Source organism: Ictalurus punctatus, chromosome 1 (genome assembly GCF_001660625.3).
Source record: "Ictalurus punctatus breed USDA103 chromosome 1, Coco_2.0, whole genome shotgun sequence".
In the NCBI taxonomy this organism is placed as follows: Eukaryota; Metazoa; Chordata; class Actinopteri; order Siluriformes; family Ictaluridae; genus Ictalurus; species Ictalurus punctatus.
This window is the reverse complement of record NC_030416.2, coordinates 27,034,644-27,051,915: the sequence shown is the minus strand read 5'-3', so window position 1 is coordinate 27,051,915 and position 17,272 is coordinate 27,034,644. Positions and strand designations below refer to the sequence as shown.

The window sequence follows — 17,272 nt, the reverse complement described above, 5'->3', positions numbered from 1 at the left end:
TATGAATAAAATATTACTGATGATTATACCTCTTGCTGAACTATACAGGTTAATTGAGGTATACTGATGAGATATACTAGAAGTAGAAAAGTTCTCACCTGGTAAAAGTTGGGCCAGAAGGTGCTGACTGCCAGTTCAACTTGCCTCCACGTATGAAAGGCAGGTCCGGATGAGTTCCACACCGGGAAGCCCACTGGGCTGTTGTTCTCTTTGACATAGATGTAGAGCTGGCCAGGACTCGAGCCCTCACCACTGGCTCCATAATACTGGAAAATAAGGCAGTGTGTATCGTTCTCCTTCAGCTGAGGGACAACTAGTTGAGCTCTCTGTCCAGGGTACCTTCCAGAAGTGTTGACCATCATGAAGGCTGAGCCTGCACAGAGGAAAGGCCATATTTGAGTACATTTACAGTGATGTATGTAGCATTTAATAGACTCCTGTCACATGAGAAGACGACAAGCAGGAAAAATATGCTACAGAAATTAGTTTGTATTTATTCAGATTAGCATATTGTGTATATTGCCCAAAGTTAGTCTGTGTGTATATATATATATATATATATATATATATATATATATATATATATATATATATATATATATATATATATATATATATATATATTTGTGTGTGTGTGTGTGTGTGTGTGTGTGTGTGTGTGTGTGTGTGAACAATGCGTTCAGTGAGTGTTGTCCCGGAAAGACAACACTCACTGGACACATTGTTCTCTGCACACCAGGGTCACCAGATACACACACTACTTCCTCTGTCCCAGCAAACACAGAAACACACTTCAGTACAAAATGAGCATCAAGCTAAGTCAAGGCTCAAGGTTTTCTTTCCACATTTGCTCATTAACTGCAGTGAGAAATTCAAGGTATGACCAGTGAGCAAACTGAAATGTGCCAGTCAGTGATCTAAACCAAATGCCCTAAAAAGCCCGAATGTGTGAACAGTTTGCTCGGCTAACACCATGACAGAAGGAAGGGTTCAAAACACACAGAGGAAGTGTGCCTTCAGAATGGTTAATGAATAACCTCTGCATAACATTAATAGCAGCTTTTTTTAAATCCTGGAAACCCGGCTATTGACTCTGGGGGCTGGCGTGTTGACACAGCTCTGAGAGCGAGAGAGAGAGCGAGAGAGAGAGAGAGAGAGAGAGAGATGGACAGACTCATCAGGAGTCATTTTCACACATTTTAAGTGCATGAAATGAGCTTGGCATGTTTGTTATGGTATGTCAAGTGACAAGATTAGTCAGAGTTACTCTGGCTTGTGTCCCCCTTCACTCTTTACACAGGAATGTAGATTAACCCTTTAAATGGCATAATTATCATTCATATTTAAAACTGTCACTCAATGCCTCTTTACATTAAAACAGTAAAGCTTCTGTACACTCTTTTCTAAAAGCATTTGAAAACATATCTTTTTTCTTTGCCATTTAATTGTATTATAGAATTATTTAAAACTATAATCTATTTTAAAACTCAACTTTTTTAAGTTTATTTATCCATCCATCCCTCCATTGTCCATACTGCTTATACTAGACAGGGTTTCAGGGAGCAAATTAGCCTACAAAGTATGTCTTTAGACTGGGGTACCCAGAGGAAACCCCTGAAGCATGGGGAGAACATGCAAACTCCATACACATAGGGCAAAGACGGGATTTGAACCCCCATTGCTGGAGATGCGAGGCAAACTCACTAACCACTTAGCCACCCTACCCCCTTATTTAATCTATTTTCTTCCAAGAAAACTTATTCTACATATGTGTACTTTTTCTCTCCTTCCAAAACTTCATCTTTTATTTTATACTGACAATTAACTACAATGAATTATTCAGAATCTACAGTAAACCTAGCTGGAAAGGTATCTGGTTACAAGGCTGGGGAATTTACATTTAAGTGGTTGGGAGAGAAACATTCTCTACATTCTCTAAAATGGTCCTTAATGCTGAGGTTAATGTAGGAGTTTCACTAAACCAACATTTCCTCTTGACAGTGTTTCTTAACAGCATAAAAAGTTATGCAGTCTCCATAGCCTGCAGGCATAATCATGCTCCTGAAGTGTCAGAGTCACACAAACACCAAGAATATTCATGGAACATCCTTCAGGCAAGGGTTAAGTCAGAGCACATAACACACATATAACAAATTTATCACATACAGATCTGAAACACTTCAAATCCCTGTGTAAACAGATGTGAGGTACAGACAGACCTACAGTGATGTTATGTTATGTTATGTTGCGCCTCAGACTGCTGGAAGCACACGTGTCACTGTCGGCATTCAATTTGCTTTCTGTTCATTTCACTGCACATACGATATAAAGGCGTACGTCTACGTAACTGAAGCCTCCACTTTTTGCGTTTATTTCAGTCTTAAAAATTCCTAACAATTCATATTGATATTAAACAATAGAAAGGATAAGGTTGGGTCTCATTATTGGGTTATTATTATGGTCATTCATTTATTTTCAGTAACCGCTGTTTAGGTAAAAGCCTATTTTCTGTAACTTATTTCAAGAGTGCATACCAAAGCCAGATTTGAATGAATATCATCTGATTCCCAGCTAACAGTGCGTGTAAAGACTGATAAACTGTTAGTGAAATACAACGTCTGTACTCCATATGCCACAAGTCATCACACAATGAACTCATTACTGAACTGCTGAGACTGCGCTATAATGGAGCCATCACCTCTTAGTAAGTAACCCAAGACACTTAACAGTGTCTGTGTGTGTGTGTGTGTGTGAGAGAGAGAGAGAGAGAGAGAGAGAGAGAGAGAGAGAGAGAGAGAGAGAGCGACTACAGTAATTCCACATGACTACATGAAAGCCATAGCCCTCATGTTGCCTGTATTATTTGTTTGCTCATGATTGTTACTTTCTGAATGAAAAATACTGATGTGCCCCAAGATCTTTTAACAGATTCTAACACATAGATATGTCCAAATCTGGGCCCCAAGCCCACCTCACTTTGGCAGCCTTGTAGCTGTCTCAAGACAGATGATCCAAGTTCCTTGACTAGCTCTGGACTGGTTGTTTGCCTTGTTACAGTGCGACTGTTAAGAGCACGTCAATTTTGTGAACACTGTTCTGGTAACCATTCAATTTATTTATTTATTGATTTATTCATATAGCAGATACTCATTTGCCTGTACTAAGCACTTCTGGAAATCAGACGTATAGAGTGGAGGTCAGTCAGAATCCAGTTCACTAGACTGACAGAAAGGGAAATGGCGTACTGTTTCGTTTCAGGCCTTCACCTGCCTCAGCTGCATTTCTGTCCTGCAGTGCGTACCATGGAAACAAGAAGTGTGCAGCAGGGATGCAGCAAGCAGGTTTGTCTGAATTAGACCATTAGTATTTCATGGTTACCTTTCAGACATGGCCTTGAGCTGAGGCCTAGAGAGAAGACGGATCAATACGACCACAGTACTTTCTCAAGAGCAGTACGGGGCAAATTGAGCTTGAGAGGCTCCATGCCAGCTCTTGACAATCACCACTCTGTGGGTCAAGGGTTATTACAGAGGTACTCCTGTCTATTTCAGAAGGTTTTATAAACTCTTAATCACAGAGCTCAAGAAAAACCTTTGAATAATGGATACATAATGTCCATTTTATATATATATATATATATATATATATATATATATATATATATATATATATATAAAATGTGTGGAGGAAAATAACGAAAATTGTGTGCACATGCAACTAAACCCAAGTGCTGGTTAGAGACGCAATATTAAAAAAGAAATAAATAATCCAATTGAACTCTAATTAATACTTCAACATGCTTTTATTCTAAATAAAAAATGAGGTTTTATAAGGTCTACTCATGAGTCATGGTGCTAAATAAGAGAAAGAGGCGACTTACAAGTGAGCTGAACAGTCTAGGGTTAATAACATTGCTCTGGCAGGTTTCAAGATTTCAACTTATCATTTATTGCTGTCTGTCTGAGAACCTTACCCAGTGTTTTTTTTTAATCATAAGCAATAGAAACAACTATACTCATATAACTCCTTTAGTCATCGCCATCACATGAAAGACTTAACAACAAACTCCTTGTATAAAGCCCTTTCAAAGGGTCTAATGTACAAGTAACTGTTCAAAGAGCCCTGCGTTCACACTAGCAAGTGACAAGTCGCTCATGCCTCTTGTAATTTCGTCGTGGGTGTGTGTGTGGTAACTACAACCAGTGTCGCTTGTGGGTGTACACTGTCTGGCTTTTTATGTATGTATGTATGTATTTATTTATTTATTTATTTATTTAAAGTTCTGATACAGTGTGAAACAGTAGTATGTGAAAATGTATACATATAATCAGTAAAAATTCCAAACCTACACACTGGTAATGCTCGTTTGAATGCAGTGTTAACATGTGTTATTATTAAAGTATTTTAAAACTGAGAAAGAGAAAAAAAACACCACTGGTAATACTCAGTACAATTACGCAAAACACCACTGACGGATACACTGACATTTACAAAGCACAGAAAATTATAACAATGGACAAGCTCGTACCAAACATCAGTTGTCTGGTTTATAGCCCATTCGGGAGCGGCTTTTAATCAATGGGAGATTTCAACACTCTGAGTTTCCTCTTTTAGAGTCTGTACCTGGACTGAGCATGTCTGGACCTGTACGCAATACACATGTTATTACAAGGGGAGGAAGGCTGCAAACAGACACCTTTACATCAACGCAAGGGTTGCTTTGTGGTAGCAGCTGCAAAACAATGACCGAGGCATGACAACATGCTCAGTCTTGTCCATTTGTGCTTTCCAGAATCTGGCTGAAATTGAAGGTTGGGGTGTTAAGTTTCCCCCTGGATGATTCATTTCCTAGACAATCATAGAGTTGATCTCTTTTAGCCTCTGAGAATTGTAACGGGTCGTGATTTGATCATTCACAACCACAGTAATGCCGCAGTATCGTAAGAAAGCCGAGAGGACTGTGATAAAAATGAGAGGAGAGAAGCCTAGGCAGGAACTGACCCCTCAGCCGAGATTGAACCTCCCTTTGAGATCATTCATTAAAACCTTCTATTAAAACCTTATTGCACTGAACTAATTTAACTGCGTTTTAATTATTGACCCCCGAGAGAAAGAGAGGAGAGAGATTGAGAGAGAAAGAGAGAGAGAGAGGACAAGAGCAAGAGAACACGTTTAATCCAGCGTCTCTTTCCACTCTAACATGTCTGTGACATTATCACATCAGCTCGTGTGCCTGATATTTCCAGGTCAAGAAGAGAGACACCAAACTTGATTATGAGAGCTTTGAAGACCGTTTAGCCACCAAATAATGACCAAATCCCTTCAATTTCAAGTGATACCGAAAGGAAGCACGTCTGGTTGGAGTAGCTTTGTACTGTATAAGGGATGGATAATATGACAATATGTTAACAAGAGTATGATATAATATAGGCACTTTTCTAAGTACTGTCATTATTGTCAGGTCAGTGCTTTGTACTACTGAATAAAAAGTAGCTGACTGAAGATTCAAAACTATACCTTTTTTATTTTTATGTCCTGTGATTTGTGACATATTTAAATTTTTCAGAAATGCTGCACAAAAATACCCAAGCCCCACTATATTGTTGGTGCTTTGTTAGCAAAACCAACAGAAATTGTGTATATACACACATGTGTGTGTGTATATATATATATATATATATATATATATATATATATATATATATATATATATATATACATACATATATATGTACATGCATATATATATATACACATTATATATATATATATATATATATATATATACACACACACACACACACACACACACACACACACACACACACACACACACACATGTATACACAGACACACACGTATATATCATAAAGATGTCTTCTGGTATTGTGAAATAATATTTTCATTTATTTTTGCCCTATTCCTCACACATGTGAGACTTGTGAGCCTTATGTGATTGACAAAATAAAATGAAATTATTTATATTTGCAGTGTCTCAAATACTTACATATATACTGTGTTACAGTGTACTTCAAACAGATTTCATTTATCAGCAAGTGTGTAAGTCTTTCAAAGTCATTTCAAGTTCAATTTTCCTCTAAACTGTCGTTCGACTGTTTGCAGGTGAACACGGATCTCAACTTTCAAACACCTAAAAACTCAAAAAGAATACGTTCAACTTTGGCACCATCACTCCCTTTAATCTCACTTTGATAGCTACTTCCTTCAGTTTCTCTTTCAGAAAAGAAGGAATTATTACTAAGATACAAAACCAGCTATTTGATTTTCATTGGCGCAACATCCTTAAGTACTGGCTTACAAGTTCAGAGTTGAAATTTCTCTACCTGTTATCTGATCGCACACAAACACAATAGCCTGTGCTCTCACTGGGTGGGAAATACACCTTATTTCTCTCTTCTTTTGGCTATCCAGCCATGCAAGTCGATCAGCAAGCTCTGAGACAAACACAGCAGTCTGCTCTCTCCTCAATTCGCATTCATCCGCCGTGTGATGTTTAAGTGGGAGTCCAAAATTGACTACACATGTTACTGCCGTGAAACATGGAAGACCTGCAGAGAGCGGTAATGGACCGGTGATGAATATGAAAAAACAACAACAACAAACACCCATATTCTTTCAGAGATCACTTGGCTGATGATACAATTCATATTTCTGTAGCACTTTCATGAAACGTTTGGCTGTACATATTAATGAGCACTTTTTGACGGTAGATACATTATCACGAACGTGAGCCTGATAATCAAACTGAAGCGGTTTGGAGTATAATTACACCCGATTTTCATCCAAAATGACCTGACTACCTGATGACATTTCAATGACTTGCCTTAGATTACACTGTCAATGCTGAGTTGGGATGTTTGATCAACTCAGAGTTTGGGAATAAATCTAAATACATTAAAGGTCTTTAGTGTATTCTTCAACCGACAAGGCTCCAACATTCTTCCTTTCTCTCGTACACGTAATGTCTCTTTTTGAAATGGCAAGAAGCTTTGCCTACTATAAAACCGACGTGTATAATCTTACATTCCTCACCTAAACTAATAGTGATAGTGTAATGTATTGAATTGTGAGAATTACAACTTGCTGGACATGGTGGGCTATAAAAATTGCATGCTATAAATTTAATTACAACAGCAGATGTGCTCATGTTCCCGGTTCCTTATTGTTTTATAGCTCGGCTAATGTACTACAACTGCTTTAGTGGTGCTATCAGGTATCACCGTCTGGAGCAGAAGTATTTTTTGTTGCTTTCCTAAGGCCTCTGATGTCCTTCGCATTCAGGAGGCATGAAGAAAAACCCAGCCCTTGAAAAATGCAATTACGGCTACGTTGCGAATAATGGAGTTGGCATCATCTGCATATTACACACCTGCCACGTGCCATTTTTATACCTCATTAGACTAACAAAACCATTTCCCCCCATACCCCCAGAATAACAGAAGCAATCTGTTGGTGATTTGTGTGCAATAACTTGCAGGACCCGATCGTCTCAGCGCATGGCCACTTCTGTCCGTGTCGTTCTTAGCAGCGGGCGAGCAAAAGGGTTATACATACATTAATGCTGGCCACTCTTAAAGTTTACAGAGGGTGAAAATGCCAAAACAACAGAGGCTGGCGACAGAGGGCTAATAACAGGGAGAGGGTATCTGTTCATCAAATGGAGAAATTAGAGGCTGTTGGCGTGCGCTGACAGTGAGCCAGCCAGGCACTGGCAGAATGGCACTGCCTAAGCATCTTCTGACAGGAGAGTACTGAGTGAACACCCTCATTACTCCACATCTGCACATCAACAGGCTCTGCAAAACGCTATCTACAGCCATGGTGATCTCAGATCAGCTCCTAGGAAGTGTTGTTACTTGGGGAGATGCTGACATCCAGTCAAAGAGTCCATTGTCTCTTCTTAAATAAGCTATCGTATGTGTTTTCTTTGTGGCATCAATACAGCCTTGTGTGGTATTTATAACGTCAACACGAACGGTAGAGAAGCTCTGAGAGAAGGAAGAAAGACTGCAGAGACCGAGCTGCTCATTTAGCTCTGATCCCAGGTGTCTTATTCACAGGATGGGAGTTTCCTGTGTGTGATAGCAATGGCCTCCCAGGATCATTTCCCTTACCATCCAATTTAGAAGATGCAGATAACTGTCTGCTGTTGATTGCCATCAGACTGTTTTTGTCTTCCCTTTGGAATGTGTCCATTTCAAACACTCACAATGAGGTTTACAATGGAGATGAAAAGCAGTGAATGGGAAGGCAATGAGCTGAATGACCTTGGCCCCCACTTGCATCATTATATTGAAAACATCATTAGGTGAGTCTGGCTCGCCGTCCCCTGAACGGCATGAGCCCAAACATTAGTTCAGGTTTCACAGGCCTCGCCCCCTCGTGCTTTCCACCACAAAATGGGTCGGGTAATTTCAGCGGTGCCATGCAATTTCCAAAGTATTTTAAGAGCAAATGGCTTTTAAAAGCAAGTGAAGAGCTGTTTGTGCATTTCCATAAAGCGCACTTTAAACTGCACAAATCACAGACTAATTGGTTTGTACTTTTCTGATGGGAAAAAAGATATTAAGAGATGGTATTTCCATTAATGACCAGTAACAGAATGAAAATTTGCATATTATAAAAAATGTATAAGTAAAGTTGTAGTAAAACATATATTTTTACATAGTACCATGACATTATATACGATAATAGAAGTGTTTAGCTTATTCGCCACGTCAGTCGCCAGCTAGTCAGGGTAAAGAGATGCTTGCTGTTTGAATATCGTGTGCCTTTAACAATGAAAATATTGTGTAAACAAAATTGAACGATCTTTTAACATGAAACATTTCCAGGCTGATTGGTGAACTAGAATGATGGTAATACTCAAAATGTCATCATTAAATTCATTTGCAGTGAATTGAATTCATTCTTTGGATTACTTCTAGGGAGGTTGCTCATTGCTAATTTGGCACTTAGTCTTTAAATAAGAATTGGCAAAGATTGCCAAAGATTTAGTATTTTTGCATCGCTTCATTAATAAATAAGCAATACATTAAAGATTCTCAAAAGCAGCCTGTATACTCCAGATGATGACCATAAATGTGAGATTTCTAAAGATGGTGAGTACCAAAAGACAGTCCAGCCCCCCCCCCCCCCCCCCCCCCCCCATACATGACATGCAAACTCTTTTCAGAATTGATTTTAGCTAAGTGCTATGTGCCTCTAAAAGGAGCAAGTGCATAATGATGGCTTTAATTTCAAGTTAATGGAAGACACTGCTCTAATGCATGTTTTAAAAAAGCATTATGCAAAAATGCATAGCCCCGCGCTGTCGACAAGGCCAAGTTCGCCAGTGCACTTAAATATTTTAACGAGTTACATGCTTGCACAGGTTAAACGTGGGGACAAAGGCTGTACATTGTGAGAAAGAGGGGGCAGGATAATAACGTTGGTCAAGTTGTACAACTGTCTTGTTGGTTCCATTCCAGCGAACTTGTTATTGCATGTAAACACCTCCTCACGACTGAGTGCCATTGTTAATGAGATTTTTCTACTTGGGAGGAGACACCAGCTTTCACATTCACATGGATCAATGATTCTGTATCAGACAGAAAGGATTAGAAGAATAGGTGTGCTACAATCAGGGCTGTTGTCAAAGCACCCCCTTTACAACAGTGTGGGGGAAAGAATGTGATTAATAAAGATGTGTCTGTATTATTTGAAAGTAAGATCAAGAAGAATACTACAAAAGCTTGCAATACAGGCTTTTATTTTATCACTATTGGCTAGTATTTACACTGAAGGGAAAAATTAACAATTGCCAATAACAAATATATTATTAACAAAAAATTATTATTGTTGTAAATGGTCTGCACTTATACACTGTGTCTCATTCACCCATTCACACACACACACACACACACACCAACGGTAGCAGAGCTGTCATGCAAGGCGCTAACTTGCCATCAGGAGCAACTTGGGGTTCAGTGTCTTGCCCAAGGACACTTCGGCATGTGGAGTCATGTGGGCCAGGAATCGAACCGCCAACCCTACGATTAGTGGACAACCCATTCTACCACCTGAGCCACAGCCGCTCATTATTAGTAATCACCTCCATTAATCTTTAATGACTTTATGAAAAAAGGGGTGGCAGGGTGGTGCAGAAGGTAGCCACCTCACAAAAAATAAACTAACAAACAAAAAAAGTTAGGCCATGCCTACAGATTTGAACATTTGAAGCACTAAACATATACAAATACAGATACTAAATTTGAAAAAAATAAAATAAAATTGGTGGAAAAAACATCGCCTGGTCTGTTTCCAGTCTTCAGATGTCTAGTTTTGGTGAACCTGTTCGACGTGTTGTGCTTTCTGAGATGCTTTTCTTCTCACCATGGTTGTAGTTACTCTAGCCTTCTGTAGTTTAAACCATATTCTCGCCATTCTTCTCTGACCTTAGACCTCTTACGTCAACATGGTGTTTCTGCCTGCAGAACTGCAGCTCACTGGATGTTTTTTTGCACCATTCTACGTAAACTGTAGAGACTATTATGTGCGAAAATCCCAGGAGATCACCAGTGTCTCAAGTACTCAAACCAATCCCAAGCATGCCACAGTCAAAATCACTGAGATCACACCTTTTCACCATTCTGATCCATTGTGCTGCTGCCACTCAATTGGCTGATTGGATAAGTGCATAAATGCACAGGTGACCTAAAGGTTGTGGACACCTGACCATCAAAGCCATGTGTGTCTTGTCTAAATGGTTGTCACAAAGTTGGAACACACAATTGTCTAGAATGTCTTGGTACACTGTACATTTAAGATTTCCCTTCATGGGAACTTCATGGGGTATAGACAGGTTCCAGTATGACAATGCCATTGTGCACAGAGCAAGGTCCATGAAGGCATGGTTTGCCAAGGATGGTGTGGAAGAACACGAGAGGCCTGCTCAGAGCCCTGACCTGAACACCACAGCACACCTTTGGGATGAATTGGAACGCCGACTGCACCCCAGACCTCCTCACCCACAGAGACTAAATCTGGAATAGGATGATCAGAAAGCACATATGGGTGTGATGGTGAGGTGTCCATAAACATTTGGCCATATGGTGCATTTTAAAGAGAAAAAATAAAACCAGAACAAACATAAGAGTATCCATGAGGCTGTTGAATTACATGGTACATATTCTAGTATGGCGGGCACGGTGGCTTAGTGGTTAGCACGTTTTCCTCGCACCTCCAAGGTTGGTAGTCTGATTCCCACCTCCGCTGTGAATGCATGGAGTTTGCATTTTCTCATCATGCTTTGGGGGTTTCCTCCAGGCACTCCAATTTTCTCCACAAGTCCAAAGACATGCATTGTTGGCTTATTGGCATCTTACATTGTCCGTAGTGTGCAAATGGTTGTGTGTGTGTGTGTGTGTGATAGTGCCCTGCTATGGGTTGGGAGTCCCCCGCCTTCTGCCCCGAGTTCTCTGGGATAGGCTCCAGGCTCCCGCAACCCTGTGTATGATAAGAGCTACAGAAAATGGATAGCGGGATGGATAAATGGATGGATGAATATTCTAGTATAATTTTTTAATCTAATATTTTACCTATTTTCCCCTAAATTGGTTCTGATTGTTTCGTACTTTTTGTAATTTAGTGTTGGGGGTAGAAAAAGTTCTGACATGATTTATCTTGGTTTAATTTGTTTACATCACAAAAACCTGCCATTATAACAGGGGTGTGTAGACTTTTTTTTATATCCATCGTAAATGGCAGACATGTATTTCTCTCTTTCTGATCAAAAGCAAATTTGTAACTCTTTCAAATAACAAAATGTTTTCTATTAAACAGAGAGTCAGACGACGGTTGAAGTGATATTGCTCGGTGCAAGCGCTGAGGGTCAAAACAACCCTACACTACACAGGTCTGTTCTTAACATAGGGCACGAGAACACAGCTGCATGTATTCATGAAGGATAACAGGCATTGGCAAGGACTGAAATCTAATTAAACTACATTCATAAAAACTCAATCTCGCTTTTCGTTCAACGGATTAATGTGAATGGTCCTTCATCTGCCATTTTAAACCTCTGTAATTATATATGAATAGAGGTGAAGCCGAATACGTGGGACAGCACAACCACAGCTAACCTCTATCTCACAAACCCCTTTATTCTATAACTTACTATCATTGCAAAAATACTTGGAATCAATAGCATTTTGCAATTACCAAATTGGAAATTGCCACAACAAAAGACACACACGACATGCTCTAGAAAAGTCTTGCAGGTTCATGAACATGAATGAGAACGCACATACTCACCGAACTAATTTGCCTCAGTGGCTCAGGGGGATGCTGATGAGCACATTTGTTTGTAATTAGATGGGTGTTTTCCCCATTTTTTCATGTGGGATTAATGATTGCAAAGAGGTCCCTGTGCACATGTAACAGGACATAGCTGCACCTGCTTTATTGATTAACCTTCACGTGTAAAGCACTGTGTAAATTGAAGCCGGGCTTATTGAAAATGGGATTTTGCATAAAGTCGAGGTGACAAATCATTTCCATGTGCAGGATGGGACCATTCGGATCCACTGGGCTTTGGAGGGAGGGGTGTTTGCCTGAAGCGGGGTGTGGTAATTGAGTTTATAACTCATTTCAATACTAGCTTCAAGTGTAAACATACACAGGAGCACAGGAGTCCTATTAGGCAAAGTATTTTGCATACAAAGAAGGCTGGACAGTTCTCAGCTGACCTTTACTGATCTCTGCCCTTAGTTTAATGGGAAGCAAATAACATGCTAATGTTGCTCAGATTCCATGAGAAACTACACGGATCAGCAGAATGATTTTCAGCATGCAAGTAACATTCATTTGCGCAAAACAATTCTTTGGTGCCAAATGATTTGAGTGTTTCTTTCCCACCTCTCAATTGTTTTGATTAAAGTCCAAACTCTCTGGAGGTGATTCCAGCCAACAATCGCATGCTCATTGATTTCTGTGTCAGATTTGCATGGCGTTGCTCATCAACCAGTAGCTTTTCCATTTTGCCACAGTAATGCTGGCTGGTACTGCAGCTGTGGGCATCTGGGTGGCAGTGATTCTAAGCCCTCTTTATGGAGGCTCCTTGATGGAACTCAGAGATGGCTGTCTGCATTGGCTGAGCTCCACTCCTAGTGGGACACCTGTGGCATGGGCTCAAGGCCTCAGCCTGTGGAGGAGCTGTAGCTTCCCACTGGAACCAGAGTGCCAGCAATGGCCAACTGTGCTAGTTCAAAACGAAAAGCCATTTTCATCAGCGCCCCATCCAAGCCCTTGATCTTATCCAACTGCAGTGCCACATCTGATTACTAGTGAAGTGAAGTTTTTTTTTAAACACCATTTGTACCATGGTTGTTCAAACTATACAGGCAACTCATGCATACGCCTACACACATCGCGAACAGCATCATGATATATTCTATTAGCATCCCATATTTCATTTTAATTTACAATACAAAAATATATGAGCTTTGTCTCATTCTTTTCTTTCAGCCAAATGTTGGGATTGTGAGTTTTTAACTCTTGACATGACCAAATAAAAATAGTGGTGCACTGGCTTCACAGGTAACCCTTTAAACTCTCAGCTTTTTATTTCGTTATATTAATTACTATCAATTACTAATGTATTGATACTGACTACCTAGCACAGTAAAAATACTATTAAAGCCATGTATCTATGAGAATGAAGAATGTCCTCATTACATGGATGGTCAGAAATCAGGATTATATAGCAAAAAAAATAGGATTAGTTTCTGGGGTTGGACATCCACTTGGCTGAATATCTTATCCCATATCCTATACATGCTTATACAACATTTTTCCTTGCTTTTGTTTATCTTCTTTGTTGTAATGAGCATTCATCCCCCAGATGCATTAGCACTATGCAGCAGGCAGACGGTGGACCTTGGTGGATATAAAAGTCTCTGCCGCACAATGTGGAACCCCACTTATTCACACAATACGACTGTTGACCGGCTGCTTTTAAAATAAGCCTTTTGTTGATTGAAGGAAGTGTGGCGGTTACGGAGAATGTACACAGGCCATTAGAGATATTGTCTCTCGCTGTTTCCTGCATGTGGCCTGGTAAGAGTGCAGGAAACCTAATTCAATAGAGCAGCCTAATCAGGCAAAGACAAATAATCTCCAGTAAATGTGCTATATGAAAGGTACCTCCCATCCATCATAACATCATGACAATGTACACATAAGAGAACTAAATAAATCAATAATACTGTTAACGTCAAATCTAAAATGTGTGAATCTGCTGCATGTTGTCATTTTAATCCGAAATGTTCCTTTGTCACCTACAGAACTTACTGTACTCTCTGCCGGATAATAATGCAATAATAGTAAAATATCTCAAACATGATCAAGATCAGTTATTATCATGGAGACGTGATAATAACAGATCTTGATCATGTTTGAGATGATTCAGCCCCGGTCATTGTGCATCCAAAGAATGTTATCATGGCTTCCAAAAGAATACACAATATAAACCACAGAGCAATAACAAAGCTGGAACTTTGCCTTAAGTGCAACCTACGTTATACTCTTTCTAATAAACTATTGATGGACGAACATAATGGCTTCAATACATTTCATTACAACATCGATAACTGCTGATCATCTCCACGGAGTATAGACTTTCCCTTTCATTTCATTAAAAAGGTGTCCTAGATTAAAAACTATGGAAGAGTATTACGATTAGGAAGTGGGGCTTGCACACACTATGGCTGTGATCCAATATCAAAACATAATAGCTTGGGTGTGGTCCAAGGATCTTTCCTCCCTATCTGTTTATAATAATAATAATAATAATAATAATAATAATAATAATAATAATAATCATCATCATCATCATTATTATTATAATTATTATTATTATTGTTGTTGTTGTTGTTGTTGCTGTCGTTGTTACCTCTTGGTAACTCTTTAATCTGTCAATCACACATAAACATGCTGCCATTGGATCTACATTATGATGGATTGAAGGAAAGAGTTTGTGCCTTCTAATGTGCATCAAGCAATCTCAATAGCTTCATTTCTATTTTATTTTACATCCTTTTTGCTGTCAACTTCAAATGTTAAGTAGGAAAGGCTGGGCACCTTCACATTTTCTGTTGCCTACACACAACCTGCTCCTTCAGCAATCTGTCAAAATGTTTAATGTGACCAGAGTTGGGGGGGAAAGTTTCTAATCGGAGAGCAGCTTTTACATGACAGCTCATACACTGTCCATTGCACTAGACTGCAAACGGAGCTGAGGAACATTGCATGAAATTAATTAAGTGTGCCCAGCACACTGGTGATCTCGAAACTCACCATGCAGGCTCAAAAAAAGCAAGCACGGCTTTTTGAATTTACACGGAAAAGTGATGGCTAACGGCCTGCATGACATGATTTCAGTGCTATTGTTTGAAATTGCTAAAAGAGGCGTCCTTGTGCAGGGAACATACCTGACATGTCTTAGTTTCTTTATTAAAAAAAAAAAAAAAACGGGGCATATTAGCTCTTTGTGCATGAATACCTCATTATAATCATTACAGTCAATTTGTATATTCGGTGTTTTTTTCCTTTCTTTTTCCATCTTTGACGTGTTTCCTTTTGCCCGTGCAGCCAATCGCCCCCCTGTGCACGTGCACACAAATACACACACACACACACACACACACACACACACACACACACACACACACACACACACACAGAAGTGTTAAACTTCTGCTGCCAAATTCAAGAAGTACCATCTGCTTCCTTAGAGGTGACAAGCTTACTCTAGACTGGAGGTACTGCAGTGTGGGTATGTGGAAAAAAAAATTCACAAGAATTCACAAATGAAAAGTGTGTTTATCCTCCTAATGCCCTGAAGGTATAAATTGTAGGATGTCTCCAGCTGTCTCCCTAGTGAATTCCCCCTATCTACAATGTAAACAGGCTAACTGGTGCTGAAAGGGGAGAGGCTTAGGGAGGAAGCACGACCAGGCTATGACAAAGAATGCCTTTATAAACTAGCCTCAGTATGCCTAAAGGCAGACCAGTGTCTAGCCAAACCTGTTTTGTTTAGGGATATCATTATTTCATGATGCTGCCGATGAAAAGACGATACCAGTAGAACTTTCTTCCAATTCTATCTTGTATTTTATGGCAACAGAACCAGATTTCGTTCAGATATTTTAGTTTCTGTGTCTGTATCATGCTTCAGTGTTCCATGACGGTCTCTGATCAATGCACCTTTCCTCATCATACATTTTGGCTCAGTACCAGGTTGTGGCTCCAGATCAAGTGGACCCTCCCCTTCAAATAGCCCCTGCGTTAAAAATCAATAGACGGACACTTCCATTTAGTCTTAATCCTCTAAAAGCATCCTGGTCACCCCTGGGCTCACCTCTGGCTGCATGTGAACATGGGCAGGAACCTGAGAGTCTGAGTCTGTCTGCTTCTGCTATCACCTTCAGCATCACCTCTCTCAGCATTCTGCCCCTACTGCATTTCAATCTAGATCTGATTTGTCCTTTGAATCCTGAAGCTTTCTCCTCTCCTCTGTTCACCTCCCCAACACTAAGTGGATCACTCTGAGCTGGATATGTGATCATCGGACTTAAGTCCAATCTCATACACGCGCATACACCAACTCACAAACTCACAAACCCACTTCCATGTGAAAGAAAGTGAAAGCATGACAGAGATACAGATGCACCGTTCCTTTCATCATCCGAATGGAAATTTTTTTTTAACCTGATGATAATTAGATGGTTTTTCTTGAACTGCTGCGAATTCACTGTCGTTTCTTGTTTGACGACTGAGCCAACTCTTTTTCTCCAAGGACTTACTTTCAACTCTCTGTCTGTGATCCATCATTGTCTTATTAAGCACTAAACATGGAATTATTGCTGGTAATTGTGCCGTGGCGATGGTGATGGTGTGAAGGCCAGCTGCAACGGCGGGCTCATCTCAAACAGCATCTCATTACTGCCTTCTGATGAAAGCCGCTCTTTACTGGCTCCACTCATTACTGTTAAAACAATCTTACTCCTGAAAGTGATTAGAAATAATTGGTGCAGGTTGTTGCTCTTTCCATATTCAGACTCCCAAATCAAAGAGACCAAAGGAAACTAAACCTGAGCTCAGATCAGTCTGGGTATATAGTTGCTTACTTATGCTGTAATAATACAGTATGGACCTTGGAATATTAATGACCTTGTTAACCTTGCTCTTATTCAAAACATACACCATATTA

General features: G+C 39.8%; 1 protein-coding gene across 10 annotated transcripts in view; it reads right to left on the bottom strand.

The window, feature by feature from the left end:
* Nucleotides 1-17,272, bottom strand: part of LOC108271270 (receptor-type tyrosine-protein phosphatase mu) — a 227,739-nt gene that overhangs the window by 144,040 nt on the left and 66,427 nt on the right. For all 10 annotated transcript variants that reach the window (XM_053683467.1, XM_053683468.1, XM_053683484.1 and 7 more), the window contains exon 3: nucleotides 99-373. In XM_053683467.1, the coding sequence (XP_053539442.1) occupies nucleotides 99-373 (275 nt within the window). The remainder of the gene's footprint in view (nucleotides 1-98; nucleotides 374-17,272) is intronic.